The sequence below is a fragment of the Octopus bimaculoides genome, chromosome 1 (assembly GCF_046866305.1).
Source record: "Octopus bimaculoides isolate indiv1 chromosome 1, ASM4686630v1, whole genome shotgun sequence".
In the NCBI taxonomy this organism is placed as follows: Eukaryota; Metazoa; Mollusca; class Cephalopoda; order Octopoda; family Octopodidae; genus Octopus; species Octopus bimaculoides.
Window position 1 is genome coordinate 9,539,715 of NC_142928.1, and position 18,655 is coordinate 9,558,369.

General features: G+C 37.4%; 1 protein-coding gene across 4 annotated transcripts; it reads right to left on the minus strand.

The window, feature by feature from the left end:
* Positions 1-2,155: 2,155 nt before the first annotated feature.
* On the minus strand, positions 2,156-17,068 carry LOC106874204 (AFG2-interacting ribosome maturation factor). Of its 4 annotated transcripts, XM_089348388.1 has the most exons (6): positions 16,756-16,877; positions 14,734-15,013; positions 13,585-13,879; positions 11,338-11,494; positions 9,014-9,128; positions 2,156-4,935 (listed from the first exon to the last, which is right to left on the minus strand). In XM_089348388.1, the coding sequence occupies exons 3-6, from the start codon at positions 13,866-13,868 to the stop codon at positions 4,895-4,897; spliced, it is 597 nt and encodes a 198-aa protein (XP_089204514.1). In that variant the 5' UTR covers positions 13,869-13,879; positions 14,734-15,013; positions 16,756-16,877; the 3' UTR covers positions 2,156-4,894. The 4 variants fall into 4 exon arrangements, with proteins under 4 accessions (XP_089204514.1, XP_089204513.1, XP_014777345.1 ...); XM_089348387.1 differs by lacking the exon at positions 14,734-15,013 and having other exon boundaries at positions 16,756-17,068; XM_014921859.3 differs by lacking the exon at positions 14,734-15,013 and having other exon boundaries at positions 9,014-9,129; positions 11,333-11,494; positions 16,756-16,894.
* Positions 17,069-18,655: the final 1,587 nt, after the last annotated feature.

Below are 18,655 nucleotides of genomic sequence, written 5' to 3' on the forward strand. Positions count from 1 at the left end.
TTGTGCTTTGCAGGATTCTAACGCCTTTATATGGTACTGATACTTCACATGTGGCCCAGATTAAATTGAAGATGTATTCAAGGCTAGTATTGACATTTCGAGAACCATAAAATACCGGCCAGTTTGGCTGCAGTAACTCAGTACAAAAAGAGTTACAGTCAGCATTGTTACGATCAAATTAAACAATTTGGAGAAGGTCTTTTCTTTTCTCTCGGTCCAAAAGTGACAAATTGGCAATGATTCTAGTGAGATGAGAGCTGGCTAAAAGTGCCTCAGTCGTGAAACTGATAAGTTTCTGGAGTAATGGTCAACAACAGATCCAAAGTGTTGTGATTTCTTGTGGAGGATGTGACCACTTGGGACCAGTTTGACTCCGGTCAAGGAAATCATTTGCACTTTGTAGGGTTTGAGGGGTTTTCTGATCATCATCATCATCATTTAACGTTCATTGTCCATGCTGGCATGGGTTGTACGGTTTGACTAGAGCTGGCAGGCGAGGGAGCTGCACTAGACTCCAGTCTGATTTGGAATGGTTTCTCACAGTTGAATGCCCTTCCTAATGCCAACCATTTTAGTGTGTGTTGAGTGCTTTTACGTGATCCCGCACGGGTGCCGCCACGAGTGCTTTTTACGTGATATTAGTACAGGATTCTTGCAGGTCAATCCTTACCACCAGGGAGACCGGTCTTAACACTTCTGCTGCAGAGCACGGGTCTTCCTGAGTACAAGCAAAGCGCCAGACATCTTGGTCCTTTGTCATCTCGCCTGAAAGGTTCTGCGTCTTGAGGTCGCCATTCAGTACTTCATCCTAGGTCTTCCTGGGTCTCCCACTTCCACGTGTTCCATCTACTTTGAGAGATTGGCACTTCCTTATGGAGCTGTCGGCATCCATCCACATCACATGACCGAACCAGCATAGTCTTCTCTCTTGCTCACAACAAACAATTCCTCTTATGCCTAACTTCTCTCTCAAAACATTAACACTGTCAAACATGTACACTTACATTACACATCCAACAGAGCATATTGACCTCAGCTTCATTCCAACCTCACCTTCACATGTCCTCTGCATTCAGGATCCACATCTCACTACCATGTAGAATTGCTGTTCCTATACATGCATCATACAATCTTCCATTCACTCAGAGAGAGAAACCTTTCGTAGCCAACAACGGTAACAGCTCTCTGAATTTCCTCCATCCTATTCTTATTCTAGCTATTACACTCTCTATGCATCCTCCCCGCTACTAATTTGGTACCCTGGGTAGCAGAAATTATTTACTACCTCTAATGAGTGACCAAGGCATTTGAGAGAATCAATTTTCTGAGTCTCTAGAATTTTTATGGATCCTGTGCATTTTCCACATACAAACACCACCTTCTCTGATAACCTTCTGATTAATCCACTGTACCTCTTGTGTGCCCAAAGCTTACACTGGTTACACTACATGGAGTTCCTGCCAACACCTTTCCTACAAATCAAACAGTGTCACATTCAAATCACCAGCATGAAAAGACAAGTAGCTGTTTTCTTAGATACAACTCTGAGAAAGTCAAAAAGCAGTCTTGATGGGGTAACTTGTGGGATGATAAACAACTCCAAGTAAAAGGGTTGATATGCTTAGATGAATGTTGCAGAAATATACCTTTTACTACAACTGTTCTATATCATTGCAAGGAGTTGCTGAAAGACTTGTCCAAGCACAAACCATCACACACCCCCCAACAATGATTAAGTGGTCTCTGTGAAACAAGATGTAACTAGCCATGCTAAAAACACCATCTCAGAGTAAAGAAAGTACCCATATTTCCATGACTGTAATGAAACTGGAGTCAATACTTTCAAAGTAAAAGCCTAAAAGGTGGCCACTGTTTCGTATTCTGTAGGCATTTCAAAACAGTAATTTTGATCTGAACTTAAGCCTATGGGGTGTATTGTTCTTGTTTAGTTTCCCAAGGTTTTATGCATTGCTATCCAATGCTGGTTTTCAAACCACCTTCTATCTCTTTATCACATATCACTAGACTCAATAAATTTTCATATCTATCCATTACTGCATAAACTCTCTGTAAATTACAATTAAAATGAAAAAAAAAAGAAAAGTAATAAAATTGATACCATGAAAAAAACCCAAAGAAATAAAAAAAAAAGATGTCAGTTTTAAATTTCTTTTATTTTCAAAACCAAACAAAAAACATTTGGAATATGATCATTTGTTATATTTAATAATATATCACACTCGTCAATGTTCTGGTGTAAGATAAAAAAAAAAAAAAGTGGGGGGGGATCATGATAATTTATGATGGCAATAAAGTGGCCAACAAAGAAATTTAGTGCTGAACCAGAAATATGTAAAAGAAAACCAGAGATATATTTTTTTGACCAAACTGTTCTATATCCATAGATCATGCTAGCAGGAATAGAATGGTGCTTTTACAAAGTTGTTTCCTGTTGGAGTGATTAGTTTAACAGCTGGATGTAATATCATGGTTAACCCCACTATTTATAGCAAAGTACAACTCAAGTCTTCTGGTGTTAGTAAGATCAACTGAAGGAAACAGAATTATGACCACAACACAACAGCTGTCGCAATGAGGTTCAAACATGACAACGGAGTTTAAAGCCTGGCACCTTCACCTCACATAAAAGACTAATAATGGTTTAATATCTAACTGTTTGTGATTGACAGTTTTCATAATTAGTGGGAATGCTTAACGATAAAAACAACAATCAATAATATTAAATTAATCAATATGATTATTAAGTAGAAACTTGCAAAGGTTTGTAATAAACTCAAGAGAAACTAATATTGCAATAACTTAATATCTCAAATACTTCAGAATCATTTTTTTATTCAGATAAATTTAAAATTTGTCTACTGACAACAGGCCACTACAAAATTAAATTTTAGTACTTCATTTTTTTTTTTTTTTTTTTAATGTTAGCAGTAAGGTTCAAGTGTTGGCCTAGCAACTTCAAGGTCATAAGTTCATATTTTACAACTTTCATTGTCTTATATGTTTGAGCAAAGCACTGAGATCTATTTGCTCCAGCTGAGTGGAAAGTGGTAGGAAATATACCCAATTCCAAAAGTAATTGCCCCAATAAATTGATGTACAATAATTTTTTTTTTTTAATCAATCACATTGGATTTCTTGAAATATCTAAATTTGTCAGTGAATGTGAAGTAACCTTCTAAGCTAAGCAAAGCTCAAATTATCTAAAACTATTTTTTCCATGTTATGCTAACAATTCTACATTTAACAAACCTATTTCAATAATTAAAACAATTTCTTTAAACAGTTTTTTTTATTTATTCTTAACGAAAATTTGTGAACAAACAGCAGTATTACTACAAGCATTTAAATTACTTTTAGCCTTTTTCATTCCATAATCAAGTAAAATTCTATTTTTAATTTGAAAATACTAAGTTATTTCTTTTAGATGAAGTTAGCTTTTGATGTCTCCCTTAGCTTAAGATGTCCCCCTTTGATTTTCAGACCATCCTTAAACAGAACCCTTAATTTGTAGGAGTGGAGTTATTTAAATGAAGCCAACTTATTTTTTGGAATTTATTTTATAAATTTTCAGGAGATTGATTTTTTTTAACCAAGGATAAACTAAGAAATTTCATTTGGCACTTTACTATTTCTGTAAAACCCACCCCATCTCTATTAACCAATATTCACCCCTCACACTGGAATAGGCCTTAAGTGTGCTTAAGAAGGGAAACTTCAGTTATCTTTTAATAGTTATTTTACTGATCTCAGAGGAGTGAAAGGCAAACCTGACCCAGCAAGATTTGAACTCGGAATGTAGAAAGACAAAACTAAATACCATTAGGCAGTTACTATCACAAAAACTACCAAATCTGCTACTGCACCTTTATATTATCACATGAAATTCTAACTTTCGAATGAGGCCACAGGTTTATAAGAAACAAGAACATTGCTAGAATTTAGTTTAGAGGGACAAAGGTAGCCTCGGCAGGATTTGAAACTGGAACATAGAGATATATAACTGAGGCAGTCTAATCCAGTTTAATACTGACAGCAATACTCAAGAATTCCTCTTACAATTAATTGCTACATGCACTGAGTGTCCTGATACAATATTACATCCTCAAAGTAACTTCTTCGACAATAGCTACCACTAATATTAATATTCTCAATAAAGAATAAAAACTATACAGCGTACCGAGTTCCTCACATCAACCCAATGAGTACCAACTACTCAAAACAAACTTTCTAATACAACTCCTCATATCTACACAGTACTCAGCTACTGTTCCCATTACAAGAAAGAGCTACTCACACAAACAACCCGAATATAAAGCATCAACCGACCTCAACATTGAAAAGCAACTATTTTATAGAGATTATAAATTACTCACAGCAAACACCAGTAACATTTCAATAAAGCCGCTACTTACAACAACGACATTATGTGATTGTTAACACAGCACTGTTATTTTAATCTAAAGATATCTGCTTAGTAAATTTACAATCCACAAATAAAATGAAGCTTAGTGCTTACCAGATCAAATCAGCTGAATAAAGATGCTAGAATTTAGGTAAAGCAGTTCTCCATTTAGATCAATGAACATTTATTGATTCTTTAACTGCTGCCTCAATACCAAATAACTATTCAAATTGTTAAATATAACAAGATTTAGACAGAAATAAAATATCTTCCAAAAGTCACCATTTCTCAAGTTCCTCTTTGACTTTCATCGAAAACTTCTCAATCTTTGGTGTCTTTTGAAACACACTTGGATTTTCCCTGAGAGCAATGACATGTTTAACCCAATTAATTACAAATAAGTTTTGTTTTCTTTTAGTATTGATCCGGAGAATGTACCCAATGAGATCCTGCTTGATTCCCAAACCTTAATTACGGTTCGTTCATGAAATCCTCCAAGTAAAGAAGTCTTTCTGAAAAACAAAGAAACAAACAATAAAATTTACAGAAAATTCAACAATAAAACAAAGAAACAAACAATAAAAAGTCAATGTGAAAGAAAGAACAGTGAGTAAGGGTTTGTGTGCTGACAAATGTCTTGGTTAAATGTTTAGGAACAAACTGACATTTGTGAAAAAGATGCAATCAGGATATTCTAATATTTTTTAAACAGGTAACAAATCATGATGGTACAAAAGAATATTTATCGTAAAACCCATCAGAAATACAGAAAAAGAAAGATCTTTAAATAATCCAATCTCAGTAGATTCTTGATCATTTGATTGAGTTGAGACCAAACACAAACAAAATCAGTTTTTCACAATAAATGCTAATTGTGAAGTTTCTGACAAAAGACTATTGTTAAATGCCACCATTCTCTCTCTTGCTACCCAGAACCATCTCACTTGTTAGCCAACAGCCATATTATAGTGGCCATTCCCTCGTTAGACCACCAAATTCTCTTTCTCTCTCTATTCAGTTCCTACAGCCTACTCAAATACTTCATCTCTCTTCTCCTCCTCTGTCAATGTTATCATCAATACTATCCTGCTGCTAGCATCCCTCTAGCCCCTTCCCAATTTCTGTACCCCTACCCCATCAATCTTTATAAGAATTACTTACCTAATTACCTCTGTCCCACTTCCCCTATCCCAGCTTCCACACACTCTTGCAACCCCCCTCCACTTACTACTACTCCTACCTGAGGTGTCACCTGGACACTTCATCACCACTCTCTCTCTCTCTCTCTCTTTGGAGATATCACCAAATCATTCTCTCTCTCCTTAATATGAACAGCCATGCAGCTGCTCAACAATCTGTTCGAAAATATAAGGACACAGATCGTGTCATATAGCCAGCTGGAGACAATGTCTCCTGGGGCTAAATTACAGCAACATTAGTCCTAAACCAGGACTGCCATGTTATGTTATGTTGGCGATCTTTACTATAAAAAAAGTTATTTAGATCTAAAATTGATTGGTGGCGTTACTTACTCTCCTATAACGTTGCTACAAATTTTGATGTAAACTTTTTCTACTGGAGCAAATCTCCATTGTTTTTTTCCCGTCAAAATGTAGCTAGGGACCAGTCCTCTTCAAAAATGTTAACAGTTTTTAATTTGGTTAAGAACTGAATTATTGACAAGCTCTGAAAGATGCTGCATGTGAGTAAATTGCGACCTTAAGAATATTATTCAACCACTACCGTAGTTGAATGATTCTCCATGATTAAAAGAAGTGTGTTTAAAAGAAATAAAAACAGGTTCCACACAACAGATTAAGTGTCAATAATTCCCTGGATTTGATAATCCACTCAGATGAAATAGAAAACTTGTACCAATAAAGTGAAAGACCACACACTAGACTTTAGCAGATACCTCACTATTAAATTAATGAACCCATCAATTATTAGATATAGGTAAGATCGGCAAAAGATTACAGTAGTTCCTCTAATTCAACACCAAATGCAACTTGGCCTCTGGATGAATACAAGGGAGGTAATTGAGTGGTTAAACTGCAGAAATAAAATTCAAATGAAGCTCGTTCTTCAGTTGGATATGGTTACAGCTCAATCACACTTCCCCTATTAAAGGTAGCCATTAGGTTATGCTAGAATGATTACCTATATGGATGACAGTGATATGCAGATAATCCTATACGTGTAGTTAGTTGTGACATCCCTTTACAGTTCATAAAAATGTTATGACTCCAGTGGGAGGGAACAAATGATTCAGTAGAAGTCACAAACCTGCTCAGACTTTATAACCTTCACAACAATAGATTAGTCTATAGATTGTTCATGAATGGTTTCTATTGAAATGATCAGACTTGTAACTGGTCCGTACATTTACGTCCACACATAACACTAACCCATAGAATATCAACTGTATTAAGGACCTTTACATATTCTTATGATGTCTAGGATTTTCGAGGGTTTGCAATCTCTATTCCCATAAAATGGTTATTATAACTTTTTTTCTCTGCATGCAAAACTAAATTTCCTGTAAAAATTCCAATGGATTATTGCAATCTTATACCAACACTGTTTGTATTTATTCTGACATTCCAATACAAGGTGAGCTGTGGTCTCTTCCGAATCATCGCACATTCTACAGTTGGTGAACAGCTCTGCCTATCTATCATCCTCTCCTGATCCAATCAATCTACCCTTATACTGCCATGATGATGACGATAGTGATAAATGTGATATTACATGTTTGAGATTCATGAAATTTCCTGTTGCTGAAGTCCATAGCTCATCCAAAAACAAAAAACTAATGCATCATCATCGTCATCATTCAACATCCGCTTTCCATGCTGGCATGAGTTACATGGTTTGACTGGAACTGGTAAGCTGGAGAGCTGCACCAGGTTTCCGTCTGATTTGGCATCGTTTCTAGGGCCAGATGCCCTTCTTAACACCAACCACTCCAAGAGTGTAATAGGTGCTTTTTACATGCCACTGCCACAGGTGCCAGTTACACGACACCGGCATTGGCCATGACCATGAATTTGTCATTGCCCCAAACAGAAAAAAAAGAAAGCTACAGTATTCCAGTCTAGTACAAGTAGTGAAATGCCAGCAGAAAGTGTGGCCTCGCGTTGGATAGATAACAAGCAGTAAACAACTTAGGACAATTGTCCCAGTCTGTAACAATAAGGTGGAGGCTAAGATTCTGGCCATGCCCACCAATGCAACCCAAGATTTTATCAGGATCTTATTTTACTTGGAAAGATGGGTGACCAAAAGATGGATCCCAACATGGACCAGGCTGGTGTGGTAGCAATGAGGGAGAACAAAGATTATAGCACTCAAGTTCAATCTGCAGCAGAATAGAATGGATTTGTCTCTGAAGTTCCAGATGTTGGTGGCATCTGAGAATTTATCTGGCATCCCGGATCACTTTCAGTTTCAAGAGATTAAGCAAAATGAATGATAGTAGAAGGGAGAAAACCACAGGTGCTAACCTATGTGACAAACCAGACCACCTGAAGGCTTTCTGACCTATGGAACAGCAAAGAGCAGAGTGCATCAGACCATCGTCAATACCAACAATCACACGTCTACAACCAAAGAAGGAGAAGCAGTGACAGTAAGAGAAAATGCCGTCAGAGTGTAAGTATCTTGAGAGAAAAGCTGAACATTAGAAGCATCAGTTGTGGCATGCAAGAGAGACGATTGCGCTGGTATGGACATGTGGTGAGAATGGAGGAGGATAGCTGCGTGAAAAAGTGCCACACCCTAACAGTTGAGGGAACCCGTGGAAGAGGTAGGCCCAGGAAGACCTGGGCTGAGGTGGTGAGGCAAGACCTTCGTACATTGGACCTCACCGAGGCGATGACTACTGACCGAGACCTTTGGAAATGTGCTGTGCGTGAGAAGACCCGGCAAGCCAAGTAAGATCGTTGCCAGTGCCCCTGGACTGGTTCTTGTGCGGGTGGCACATGAGATGCACCATTTTGAGCGTGGCCGTTGCCAGTACCGCCTGACTGGCTCCTGTAGGATTTTCGAGCGAGATCGTTGCCAGTGCCCCTGGACTGGCTTGTGCGGGTGGCACATAAAAGACACCATTTCGAGCGTGGCCGTTTTCGTGCGGGTGACACGTAAAAGCACCCACTACACTCTCTGAGTGGTTGGCGTTAGGAAGGGCATCCAGCTGTAGAAACTCTGCCAAATCAGACTGGAGCCTGGTGTTGCCATCCGGTTTCACCAGTCCTCAGTCAAATCGTCCAACCCATGCTAGCATGGAAAGCGGACGTTAAACGATGATGATGATGATGATGATGCATACACAGAAGGGGGCCAAGAGCACATCCCCCACTGCTGACCACAACCACAAATAATAAGTATCAATGAAACAAAAGCCAGCAGTCTTTTCACAATCTCCAAACACTTGGATTTTTCTAAAATAGAAAAACCTGGTCCTAAACTGACAATTTTTATCTAAGTGGTTTGTAAATTATTTCCTCGTATTGACCTTGGTGTCTGGCTGAAAACATAAGAGGATGAAAAAAAAGAATTATTGAACAACTACCAATAATAGTATCTAACCTTGGATTTTATTGATGACTTTAGTGTCATCAAGTAACCAGGATTTGAGAAGTTGCTGCAGGATTGACACATCACCATATTTCATTTCATCAAGTAAATATTTCTTGAGGTGTAGCTTAAAATTAGTTAAGGAAGCAAATTAATAAAGATGCAACTCATTAGTTTAGCTTGCCTGAAATAATCATTTATAAACATACTTTGTTTATACACAACTTCCCCCACTCTATATATATATATATATATATAATATATATATATATATATATATATATATATATATATATATATATATATACATACATACACACACACATACATACATGCACACACATATATATTACTTATAAATAAATACATCACCAACCAAAATAATAAAAATTGAAATAAATGGTTTCAGACTTCACAAAAGTGAATCCCCTCTTCATGAACTGGCAAAGGCCTATGGATAAGGAGAACACCAGTTCAAATACAGCTGTAGGGAACCAGAAAATTACACCAGTACTAAGAAAAATAGAAACATTGAATATGTTCATCTTTTTCACATCTGTTTCTCCATGCTAACTTGGGAATGGTTATTAAGACATTCTTTTAGTACTGGGTGCCCTTCCTATCACTAACTCTTAGTGTTTTTCAAATAAGGGGCCACATATTTCACATGTCTATGAAAGCAAAGTCAGAGGATAATTTGTTGTCAGGAAAATTACAACAAACTACAGTACATGCAGTTCAGTAGTTTTCTTTTTTTTTTTGTGCTGGTCACATAAAAAGCACCCATGCTGGTGTCATGTACAAAGCACTTGTCCTGGTGCCATGTAAAACACACCCAGTACACTTTGTAAAATGGTTGGTGTTAGGAAGGACATCCAGCCATAAAAAAAACCATGCCAAATCAGACAGCTGGAGTCTGATACAGCTCCTTTGAAACCATTCAACCCATGCCAGCATGGAAAACAGACGTTAAATGATGAGGTTTGGACAAAAGAAAGGGCTGAAACAGGTTTCTTGCTATAGAGGAACTACATGGTTAGAGTGGGTAGGAGTGATCAAGCATAAGCTGAGTGGGAGTGGTGACAGAAGAACAGGGGATGTGAGAGGGTAGAGGTTGCAAGATTATATGAGGAGAGACTGAGGGATGGTAAGAGATGGAAAGAGGGTGAAGGAGCTGGGGTTCAAATATAATGAATGAAGAATAAAGGTTGAGGACTGGCTGATGATAAATGCACTTCTCTCCATCACAATTTTCCCTGACTCGCTGTCTTGCAAATCAAAACACATCAAGCTGTTGGTTCTCACACCACAGAACATTGGCAAACTTCTTCCTTTCTGCTTCACCCCTAGCTAAGTATACCTATCCCTTAGATTCTATTCTCACTACCCAAAATAGTTCCCTGTTCCAGTCCTTCCAGGCCCGCTTCTTTGCTCTAATGGCTCTGTCAACTACACAGTTCCACTACCATGTCACTCCAAGTCTGGTTGGGACTTTGCAACCAGCCACAAATTTGGTCTGTAGCTCTCAATGAGTTGTCTCGTAGGAACTTCCAGTTATCCGCTATGTTACCTGTCTGTAACTCTTCCTCCTTCTCATTAAATGCTTCAGTTAGGATGTCTCTAAATCTCTGGCTATTCAAAAGAGCCTTAAGCTTCCAGGTCCTTTTCCAAATTGGCTTGCTTCTTGAAATCCTTCATGCCTGTGGTCTGAAACCACTGACTAATCTATGCTGAGGGATACATTCTTCACCTGGGAAAGTCTCTGCATTTATGAGCAACCATGAATCTTTCTTTCCGATGAGAATGTAGTCAATCTGGCTAGTATGGTCACCAGATTTATAGGTTATCAGGTGACTGACTGGTTTCCTGAAATTATATATATAGCCTCCAGAACCTCAATTTCACCAAGACGGGTGGATGTATCACTGCTCATCTCTCTATTATGATATGGAGGGCTAGATAAATAAGAGGGGACTAAGAATTGAAACACACATACACACGTTTGTATCAGTTTAACCTCATCACTTGAGCTTAAGTCAATCTATTGCAAGTAATCAAAGCAAATGACATGTTCCTCATTCCTGCAAAGACTGACCTACAGGTGGCCAGGTTATTCATTACACATCAATTTCACCAATCTGGGAGATAATTCTATAGAGTTCAGAACCAATGGAATATATTTCACTAGCTTATCACTCAATCAGTCATCATAATTGCTTTCCATGTGGACAGGAGTAGACACTAATATTCAATAAATATTCACTTGATTTATTCCTTAAAAAAAAAAATGAAGTGATCAATAATGTAAAGAATGAAATCAACAAAGGATATTGTACAAAAACCTGTCTTTCTGTATCATCTAACCATTCCAACATGGTAGCCAGAGTTGGGGACATAGCTCTGCTCTCAGTCAAATAAACCATGTCGGGTTTTTGTTCAAAAGCATTGATTCTTGCTTGATTCACTTTATCATAAGATTTTTGAAATTCACATCTAAAAATGAAAAGACAGAGATATTACTTCAATAAAATAGAATACAGTTAATAACTTTATCATATCGATATCTGCCAATTCTGATAGAAACATTAATAAAAAAAAATATGTACAATAAAGACTGTAAACAAACAGGAAACAACTTCTATCTCATTCCAGGGTGAAAAACTAGAGGTAGTCGATAGCTTCCGCTATCTGGGCGACCAAGTTAGTAGTGGGGGTGGGTGCGCTGAAAGTGTAGCTGCTAGAATAAGAATAGCCTGGGCAAAGTTTAGAGAGCTCTTACCCCTGCTGGCGACAAAGGGACTCTCACTCAGAGTAAAAGGCAGACTGTATGACGCATGCGTACGAAGAGCCATGCTACATGGCAGTGAAACATGGGCTGTAACTGCTGAGGACATACGTAAGCTCGCAAGGAATGAAGCCAGTATACTCCGTTGGATGTGTAATGTCAATGTGAATACCCGTCAGAGTGTAAGTATCTTGAGAGAAAAGCTGAACATTAGAAGCATCAGTTGTGGTGTGCAAGAGAGACGATTGCGCTGGTATGGACATGTGGTGAGAATGGATGAGGATAGCTGCGTGAAAAAGTGCCACACCCTAACAGTTGAGGGAACCCGTGGAAGAGGTAGGCCCAGGAAGACCTGGGCTGAGGTGGTGAGGCAAGACCTTCGTACATTGGGCCTCACCGAGGCGATGACTACTGACCGAGACCTTTGGAAATGTGCTGTGCGTGAGAAGACCCGGCAAGCCAAGTAAGATCGTTGCCAGTGCCCCTGGACTGGTTCTTGTGCGGGTGGCACATGAGATGCACCATTTCGAGCGTGGCCGTTTTCGTGCGGGTGACACGTAAAAGCACCCACTACACTCTGAGTGGTTGGCGTTAGGAAGGGCATCCAGCTGTAGAAACTCTGCCAAATTAGATTGGAGCCTGGTGTTGCCATCCGGTTTCACCAGTCCTCAGTCAAATCGTCCAACCCATGCTAGCATGGAAAGCGGACGTTAAACGATGATGATGATGATGATGATGATGATGATGTACAAACCCAAAAGATAAAAATTATATTTCAAGATCAGAACTAATGACATAACATGACATACAGATTTCACTAACACTCTCCAATTCCATACGTCCACCTCTATCATCATCATCATCATTTTCGTCCACTTTCTAGGTTGTCATGGGTTAGATGAATCCTCATAATCAGAGTCAGCTGCTATTTGAGTCACCACCTTTCTAGATGAGTCAGGAACCACATTTTCCTTATACATTGTTTTCTTCACAGGGTTTGTATGGCTGGATGTTCTTCCTAACACTAACCACTGTACAACTGGGTATATTTTACCATGGTATTAACACTAGAGAGATTGTCTTGTCCTCAGCAAAACTAAAAGATTTTCTCTATTCTATACTGTGCCTATTTGTTTACCAACCACCTTACAGAGTTCACTACTGAGTACAGTTTGTCTCAGCACCAACACTAAAGAGATTACTTTCTACACAGTCAGAGTATCTCAACTTTATGTTGTCTGTCTGTTCAAGGTAATCTAACATTCCTGTAATTTGAGGGTATGCCCTGACACATCTTCACTACAACCATATGTCTCCCCTGCAGCAAGAAACCTGTGCCTGTCCCTCTATGCGACTTCGACCTGTCATCATGTGACATCTGTCAACCTCTCTCAATACTACTTCTCCCACCCTCAGCTGAAGGGTCTCGTGAGTCACTTGGTTAACCTCACTAGTGCTGGCAGTACATAAAACGTAACCAGTACTTTCTGTAAAATGACTGGCATTAGGAAGGACATCCAGCTGCAGAAACCAAGCCAAAGCAGACATTTGAGCATTGTGCAATCCTCTATCTCACCATCTGCTGTCGAACTGTTCAACCCATGCCAGCATGGATAACAGACGTTAATTGATGATGATAATTATACATGCACACGTATTTATACATGCACCTATATCTACACACAGAGTAAATAAGATGGAAAAGGAAAAAATATTTCCAAAGGTAGGGGAGCGAGTAAATGATGGTCATCCATGTACAAATCTTGTATTAGAGTCAATGAGAAATTGAAATCCTTACATTGTGGCTTGAACTGCACACAGTTTTTGTTCTATCTTCTCCACAATCACATAAAGTAACTTGGATTTTACTTCATTCAGACTAGCAGGGAGCTCTAAAGATTCCACATTTGCTTCATAACAACACTGGTATTGTTCACATAAGTTAAAAAGTTCCTTAAGTTGCACTTCTTGCTGACGAGCACATTCCTGCCACACAGATGCACAATGTTGTACTGCAAGAAATGCATGACGAAGCTTGCATTTCAAGACTTCGGTTTTTTGAACTTGGACAATGTTTGGCATATTTCATTCTACTGCAAAAGAAAAAAGAAAATAACTTGTTTACAAAAAAAATTAAGTTTCTATAATGTTCTAAATGTTTAATATAAAGTCACCAGAGAAATTATTTTGAATAATATTTTTAAAATAATTTATAAATATCATTTACAACCCAGAAAGAGATGGATAAGGTTTGCTTGCATATTAAAATAGGAAAATAAAAAACAAATGTTTCCTTTTTTTTCTATTCTACCAATTTATGTTATTGAATTAGATGATATACCTTGGAAAACAGGTGTTGTCCTATAAAATGATATTCTTGGGCAAACTGGTGTTCTCCTTGAATGATATTCCTGGGCAAATTGGTATTCTACTCAAAAATTTAGGACTCCCTAAAACATTCATAGTGTTACTGCAAGTGATTGCAAAGGTGAGACAATGGAACAGCTTGGGACTTTCCTGAGCATCATTTTATATTTCAGCAAAATAGGGCATAAAACAAAGTCAAAAACCTCTTTTATCAGGGGTCCAATACTCTCCAAAGGCTCAAAAGCCACAAGTTGAAAAACATAATTTACTGACAGATTAGATATTTCAGTGCCTTATTTTGTTCAGCATTCTGAATGCACAAAACAAGTGCAGCATTAAGATGTGATGGAGCAAATAAGTCACCACTGGGTATCTCAGGTAATGTATCTGCGTCTAAGCCAGATGGCAAAGTGTTGATCTCTTCCCCATTATACCCTACACAATCTCATAGGTTTCACAACTAAAGAGGTATTTACCCTGGGTAGGATTTATTTAACTAAGTTCATCTAATAGCAACCAACATGACATGCATCCAGTCAACATTAATAATTGAAAAAGACTCTGGATTCAAGAAGCTTACCACTACAACACCTTATTCCCCAACACACATCAGTTCCAACCTTGAGGGCAATGAAGATGCAGAGCTCATCCAGGTAACCAAGCCACAGGCAAAGTGTTGACGGAACCTACAGAAAATCAGGAACTCACAGAAAGCAGGTAGTGCCTTCATTGATCGGACAAATGCAAAGAGTTGAAAACATATTTGGGAAGTGAATTGTTCCAAATTTTTTTCTTGTTCCGGAACAATAAGTCCCAGCCCCCTTCACATATGTTCCCAGTTCAAAAGAAGGTGATGTCACCTACAAAAGAGGAGCAAGCATGAATGGAAGAAAAGAAGCAAGAGAGAGGAGCATTTCCCAGAACCCCAAATCATTTGGGGGAATATTGTCTGTGCAAAGGATACTAAAATGTATTTTGTCTTACTGAAGCTTGAGAGGGTGGATAGCAGTTTTAGCTCCTCAGCTTCATAATCACCTACTGTGGAATGCTTTGTGGAGTCTCAAAAATTTTAAGAGGGGAACACAGTTACCCTATGCATATGGTATGATTGGGGGGGGGGGGGCAGTGCATACCTCGAATTTCATCATTTACTGATTCCCTTTTTCAATTTTTCTTCATAATTTCCAGAGTTAACCTATGTGAATTAACGTCCATTTTGACCCAACATTTTACCTCTCAATGAAGTCCTTCCTCAATCCTTTATATGCAATGAGCTCTGCTCTCTCAAAATTCCACTTTATACCAACTCCACCCTAACTTATTTGCATCCATCTTCATCTGGTCACCCCCACAGCAATTCCAGACCAGTCTAACTTTTCCTGCCAGTCACTAACCTTTAATTCAACTTAAATGTTTAGCATCAATAGTTATTCCAGTTTCATTCTCTAGGGAGGTCTATAAAGCTATGAACATACTTCTTCTTGTTCAAATGAATAAAGATTGCTCTAACCAAACACATTCCCAGATGTTGGGTACTTGCTACAGTAAATTTCGATCAAAATTTACCCTTGCTACTTATCTTGTTCCTGTTATCATTCCGGAATTAGTAATGAATGCCAAAATAACTCATCTGGAATCTATTGCAACACACAAGGAACTGAAGAGATTCCGTAATTAAATAGTAAATAGAGTACATAAAATATTCTATTTTCTATCGGAAACACTTTGCCAATTTATCTATAAACATGAAAACCCATTGTTATTCTAATGATCTCTTATAATCATCCTTATTACATTAGCTTAAGAACTACAGAAACAAAATTACAAAGTGAATAGTAAGTTCAACATCAATATATTGTAGAGAAAAGTCGTAAAATTATTGAGTATTAATTAAAAGCAACTTCAACAGAGAACTGAGTTAACTTTTTGCAAGAACAAGAATCTTGCATGAATAAAACTGGTTTTACTGAGAAGTGATTCGTTAAGAGACAGTTATTAAACAACTACAAAATCTTCATTAATAATAAAACTAATATAAATACTTTCTAATAAATATTTTTATCTTTACGGATGAAATTCTTGTGAAACAAGACCACGTTTTTATTGTGAATGTCCACAAGATTCATCACAATTTATTATTTTGCCTTCCTTTAATTAATCTGACAACTGTTAAAACTAAATAAAAATATAATTTTACAATAATTATAGATTAAAGATTATGAGCAAAGAATTACAAATCTGTGGTGAAACAACAAACCGTTTATAATGATTTATAATTGATATTAAATGGTTTACATGTTTAGTATTAAACACAAATCTCAGGCAACAACTCTACAATAATCTACTTGGGATTCTTGTGGAAACTTAATATGTTTGGATTATTAAAGATTATATAAATTAATGAAGCTGGAAAGAGAGAGAGAGATGCAATTAGATATGTTTATAAAAGATGGTTTGACACCGTCCACATGGGTCAATTCGTAACCAAAAATAAAGCAGACAAGAATGGAAGTGTTAAGTCCTTCCTTTAGAATACAAATCAAGTTCTTTGTTTAATGTAACAAACATTAAAAAGTTCAAAGCAACAACATGAAGTGTTTACCTTTCAACGATGTGGCTAAAGTTTTCCCAATGTTGTTCAGACAGCAAGTGGCAGCAGAATAAAAGAATAACAGAATGTTCCCTACTTAAAAACAGTTACACCGATAACTCGGGCAGATTTCCTCCTTGCTAGCATTTTTAAACATTCTGAGGGAATGTAAGAATTCTAAATGAAACGTCATCGAAAAGTTCCTAATAGTTTTTTTTTCCTCTTAAAAGGGTTGATTTATTATAACTTTTATTAAAACTAATGAATGGTTTCATAAAATATTATAACCGAGAAACATTTCCGAAACTCGGCCGATGAAACCTCTAGTTACCTCCCTTTACATTCCGAGTTCAAATCCTGCTGGAGTAGAGTTGGTCTTTCGTCCTTCTAGGGCAGTGTTTCTCAACCTTTTTTTACCATTGCCTAACCCTTAAAATAAATTACATGTCTCAAAGAACCCCTGCACAAAAATTAATTATATACCATATCTTTCTCGCACTTTTTCATCGTAGTTCACGTGGTAATATATATATATATATATTACGGAGATATACTTGCATAGCAAGTGACCTGATCTGAGATCGTGCGCTGGAATGAAAACAATTGCAGCGTGGAAGGTGTTTATAAGCCATTTAAGAAACACACAAAAACCGTTAGATTCACTTCAACATTTAAATTTAATTTGCCAAAATATTTTCGTCGCTTTGAGACCGCGACCTGTTCACTGACCATGAAATTAGCATTAGCTTATCTCACGCTTTCTCGTGGAATCCCTAGAAATCTTTTGCGGAACCCTAGGATTCAGGGGAACTCAGGTTGAGAATTTTCCATGGGTCAAGTAGCCCATTCCACTCAAAAGGTCCCTGAATATGGGTTGTTTAAAGATGTCGAACGAAACACTCATGTTTCCAAAGGTGAATTATCTAAGCCCCAAGGAAGTCCTCTCGGCACATGGCTATGATGCTCCCCCACTACTTCTGCTTGTACTCAGAGATGCACATATCGTCAGCTACTAAGGGACAAGCTCAACTGGTTAAGATCAAGCAACTGACAAGCAAATCTGTGGTATTGATCAGAACATTTGCTGTAGCCCATCTTTTATACCAAGAAAATTGAGCAGAATATTTGCTATAGCCCATCTTTTATACCAAGACTATTGAGCAGAATATTGACTGTAACCCATCTTTTATACCAAGACCTATTATTAGTATTATTATTATTATTATTATTATTATTATTATTATTATTATTATTATTATTATATATTTGGCTTTTGCTTTGTATTTGTATAAGTTGACTCCAAGTCTCACCCAGAGACCTCAAGAGATAACAAGTTAGAAGTTCATGTTGGTGTTATGCTTAGGGTGTTATATATTTGGTTTTGCACATAGTATTGTTCTAGAGAATGTTTAAGAAAATTATAAGTTTGTTTTAAAATTTGAGATTACATAGACAGTATTTTATGCAGGATATGGGCAGTTTCCATGAGCACTATCTTTTGAATTTCTGCCATTTTGAGGTTTCCTGGTATCTGAGCTAGGTAGCAATCAGCCCCTTTTGCTATCATTCTTAGGGAACCTATGACAACAGGTATTGTTTTAGTCTTGAGGTTCCACACTTTGCCAATTTCTATTTCAAAATCTTTATACTTGTTCAGTTTTTTTTAGGTTTTGACAGATACATTTATGTCGATCGGGACAGTCATATCAATAATAAGGAGGCATGATTTTTAACTGAATTTTTCAATTTAATGTCTGGCCTATTCACATCTATCTTTCTGTCAGTTTGAATGGTGAAATTCCATATAAATGGAAGAGATAAGACTGTAAGGAAGGAATATGTGTAAGATGTGGGCGGATTCAATGGCTGGAATCTGCCGAAAGTTTTCTTGTTTTGGAATTCAGAAAAGTAT

Bases quoted from the DNA above. Each gene is read 5' to 3' on its own strand.
- LOC106874204 (XM_014921859.3), bottom strand. From the start codon at position 13,868: ATGCCAAACATTGTCCAAGTTCAAAAAACCGAAGTCTTGAAATGCAAG. The intron at 9,130-11,332 runs ATATCCTTTGTT...AACTAATTTTAA, and splicing joins GAAAGACAGGTTTTTGTACA to GCTACACCTCAAGAAATATT. The intron at 4,936-9,013 runs GTTAGATACTAT...TTTGTTTTTCAG, and splicing joins AGTCATCAATAAAATCCAAG to AAAGACTTCTTTACTTGGAG.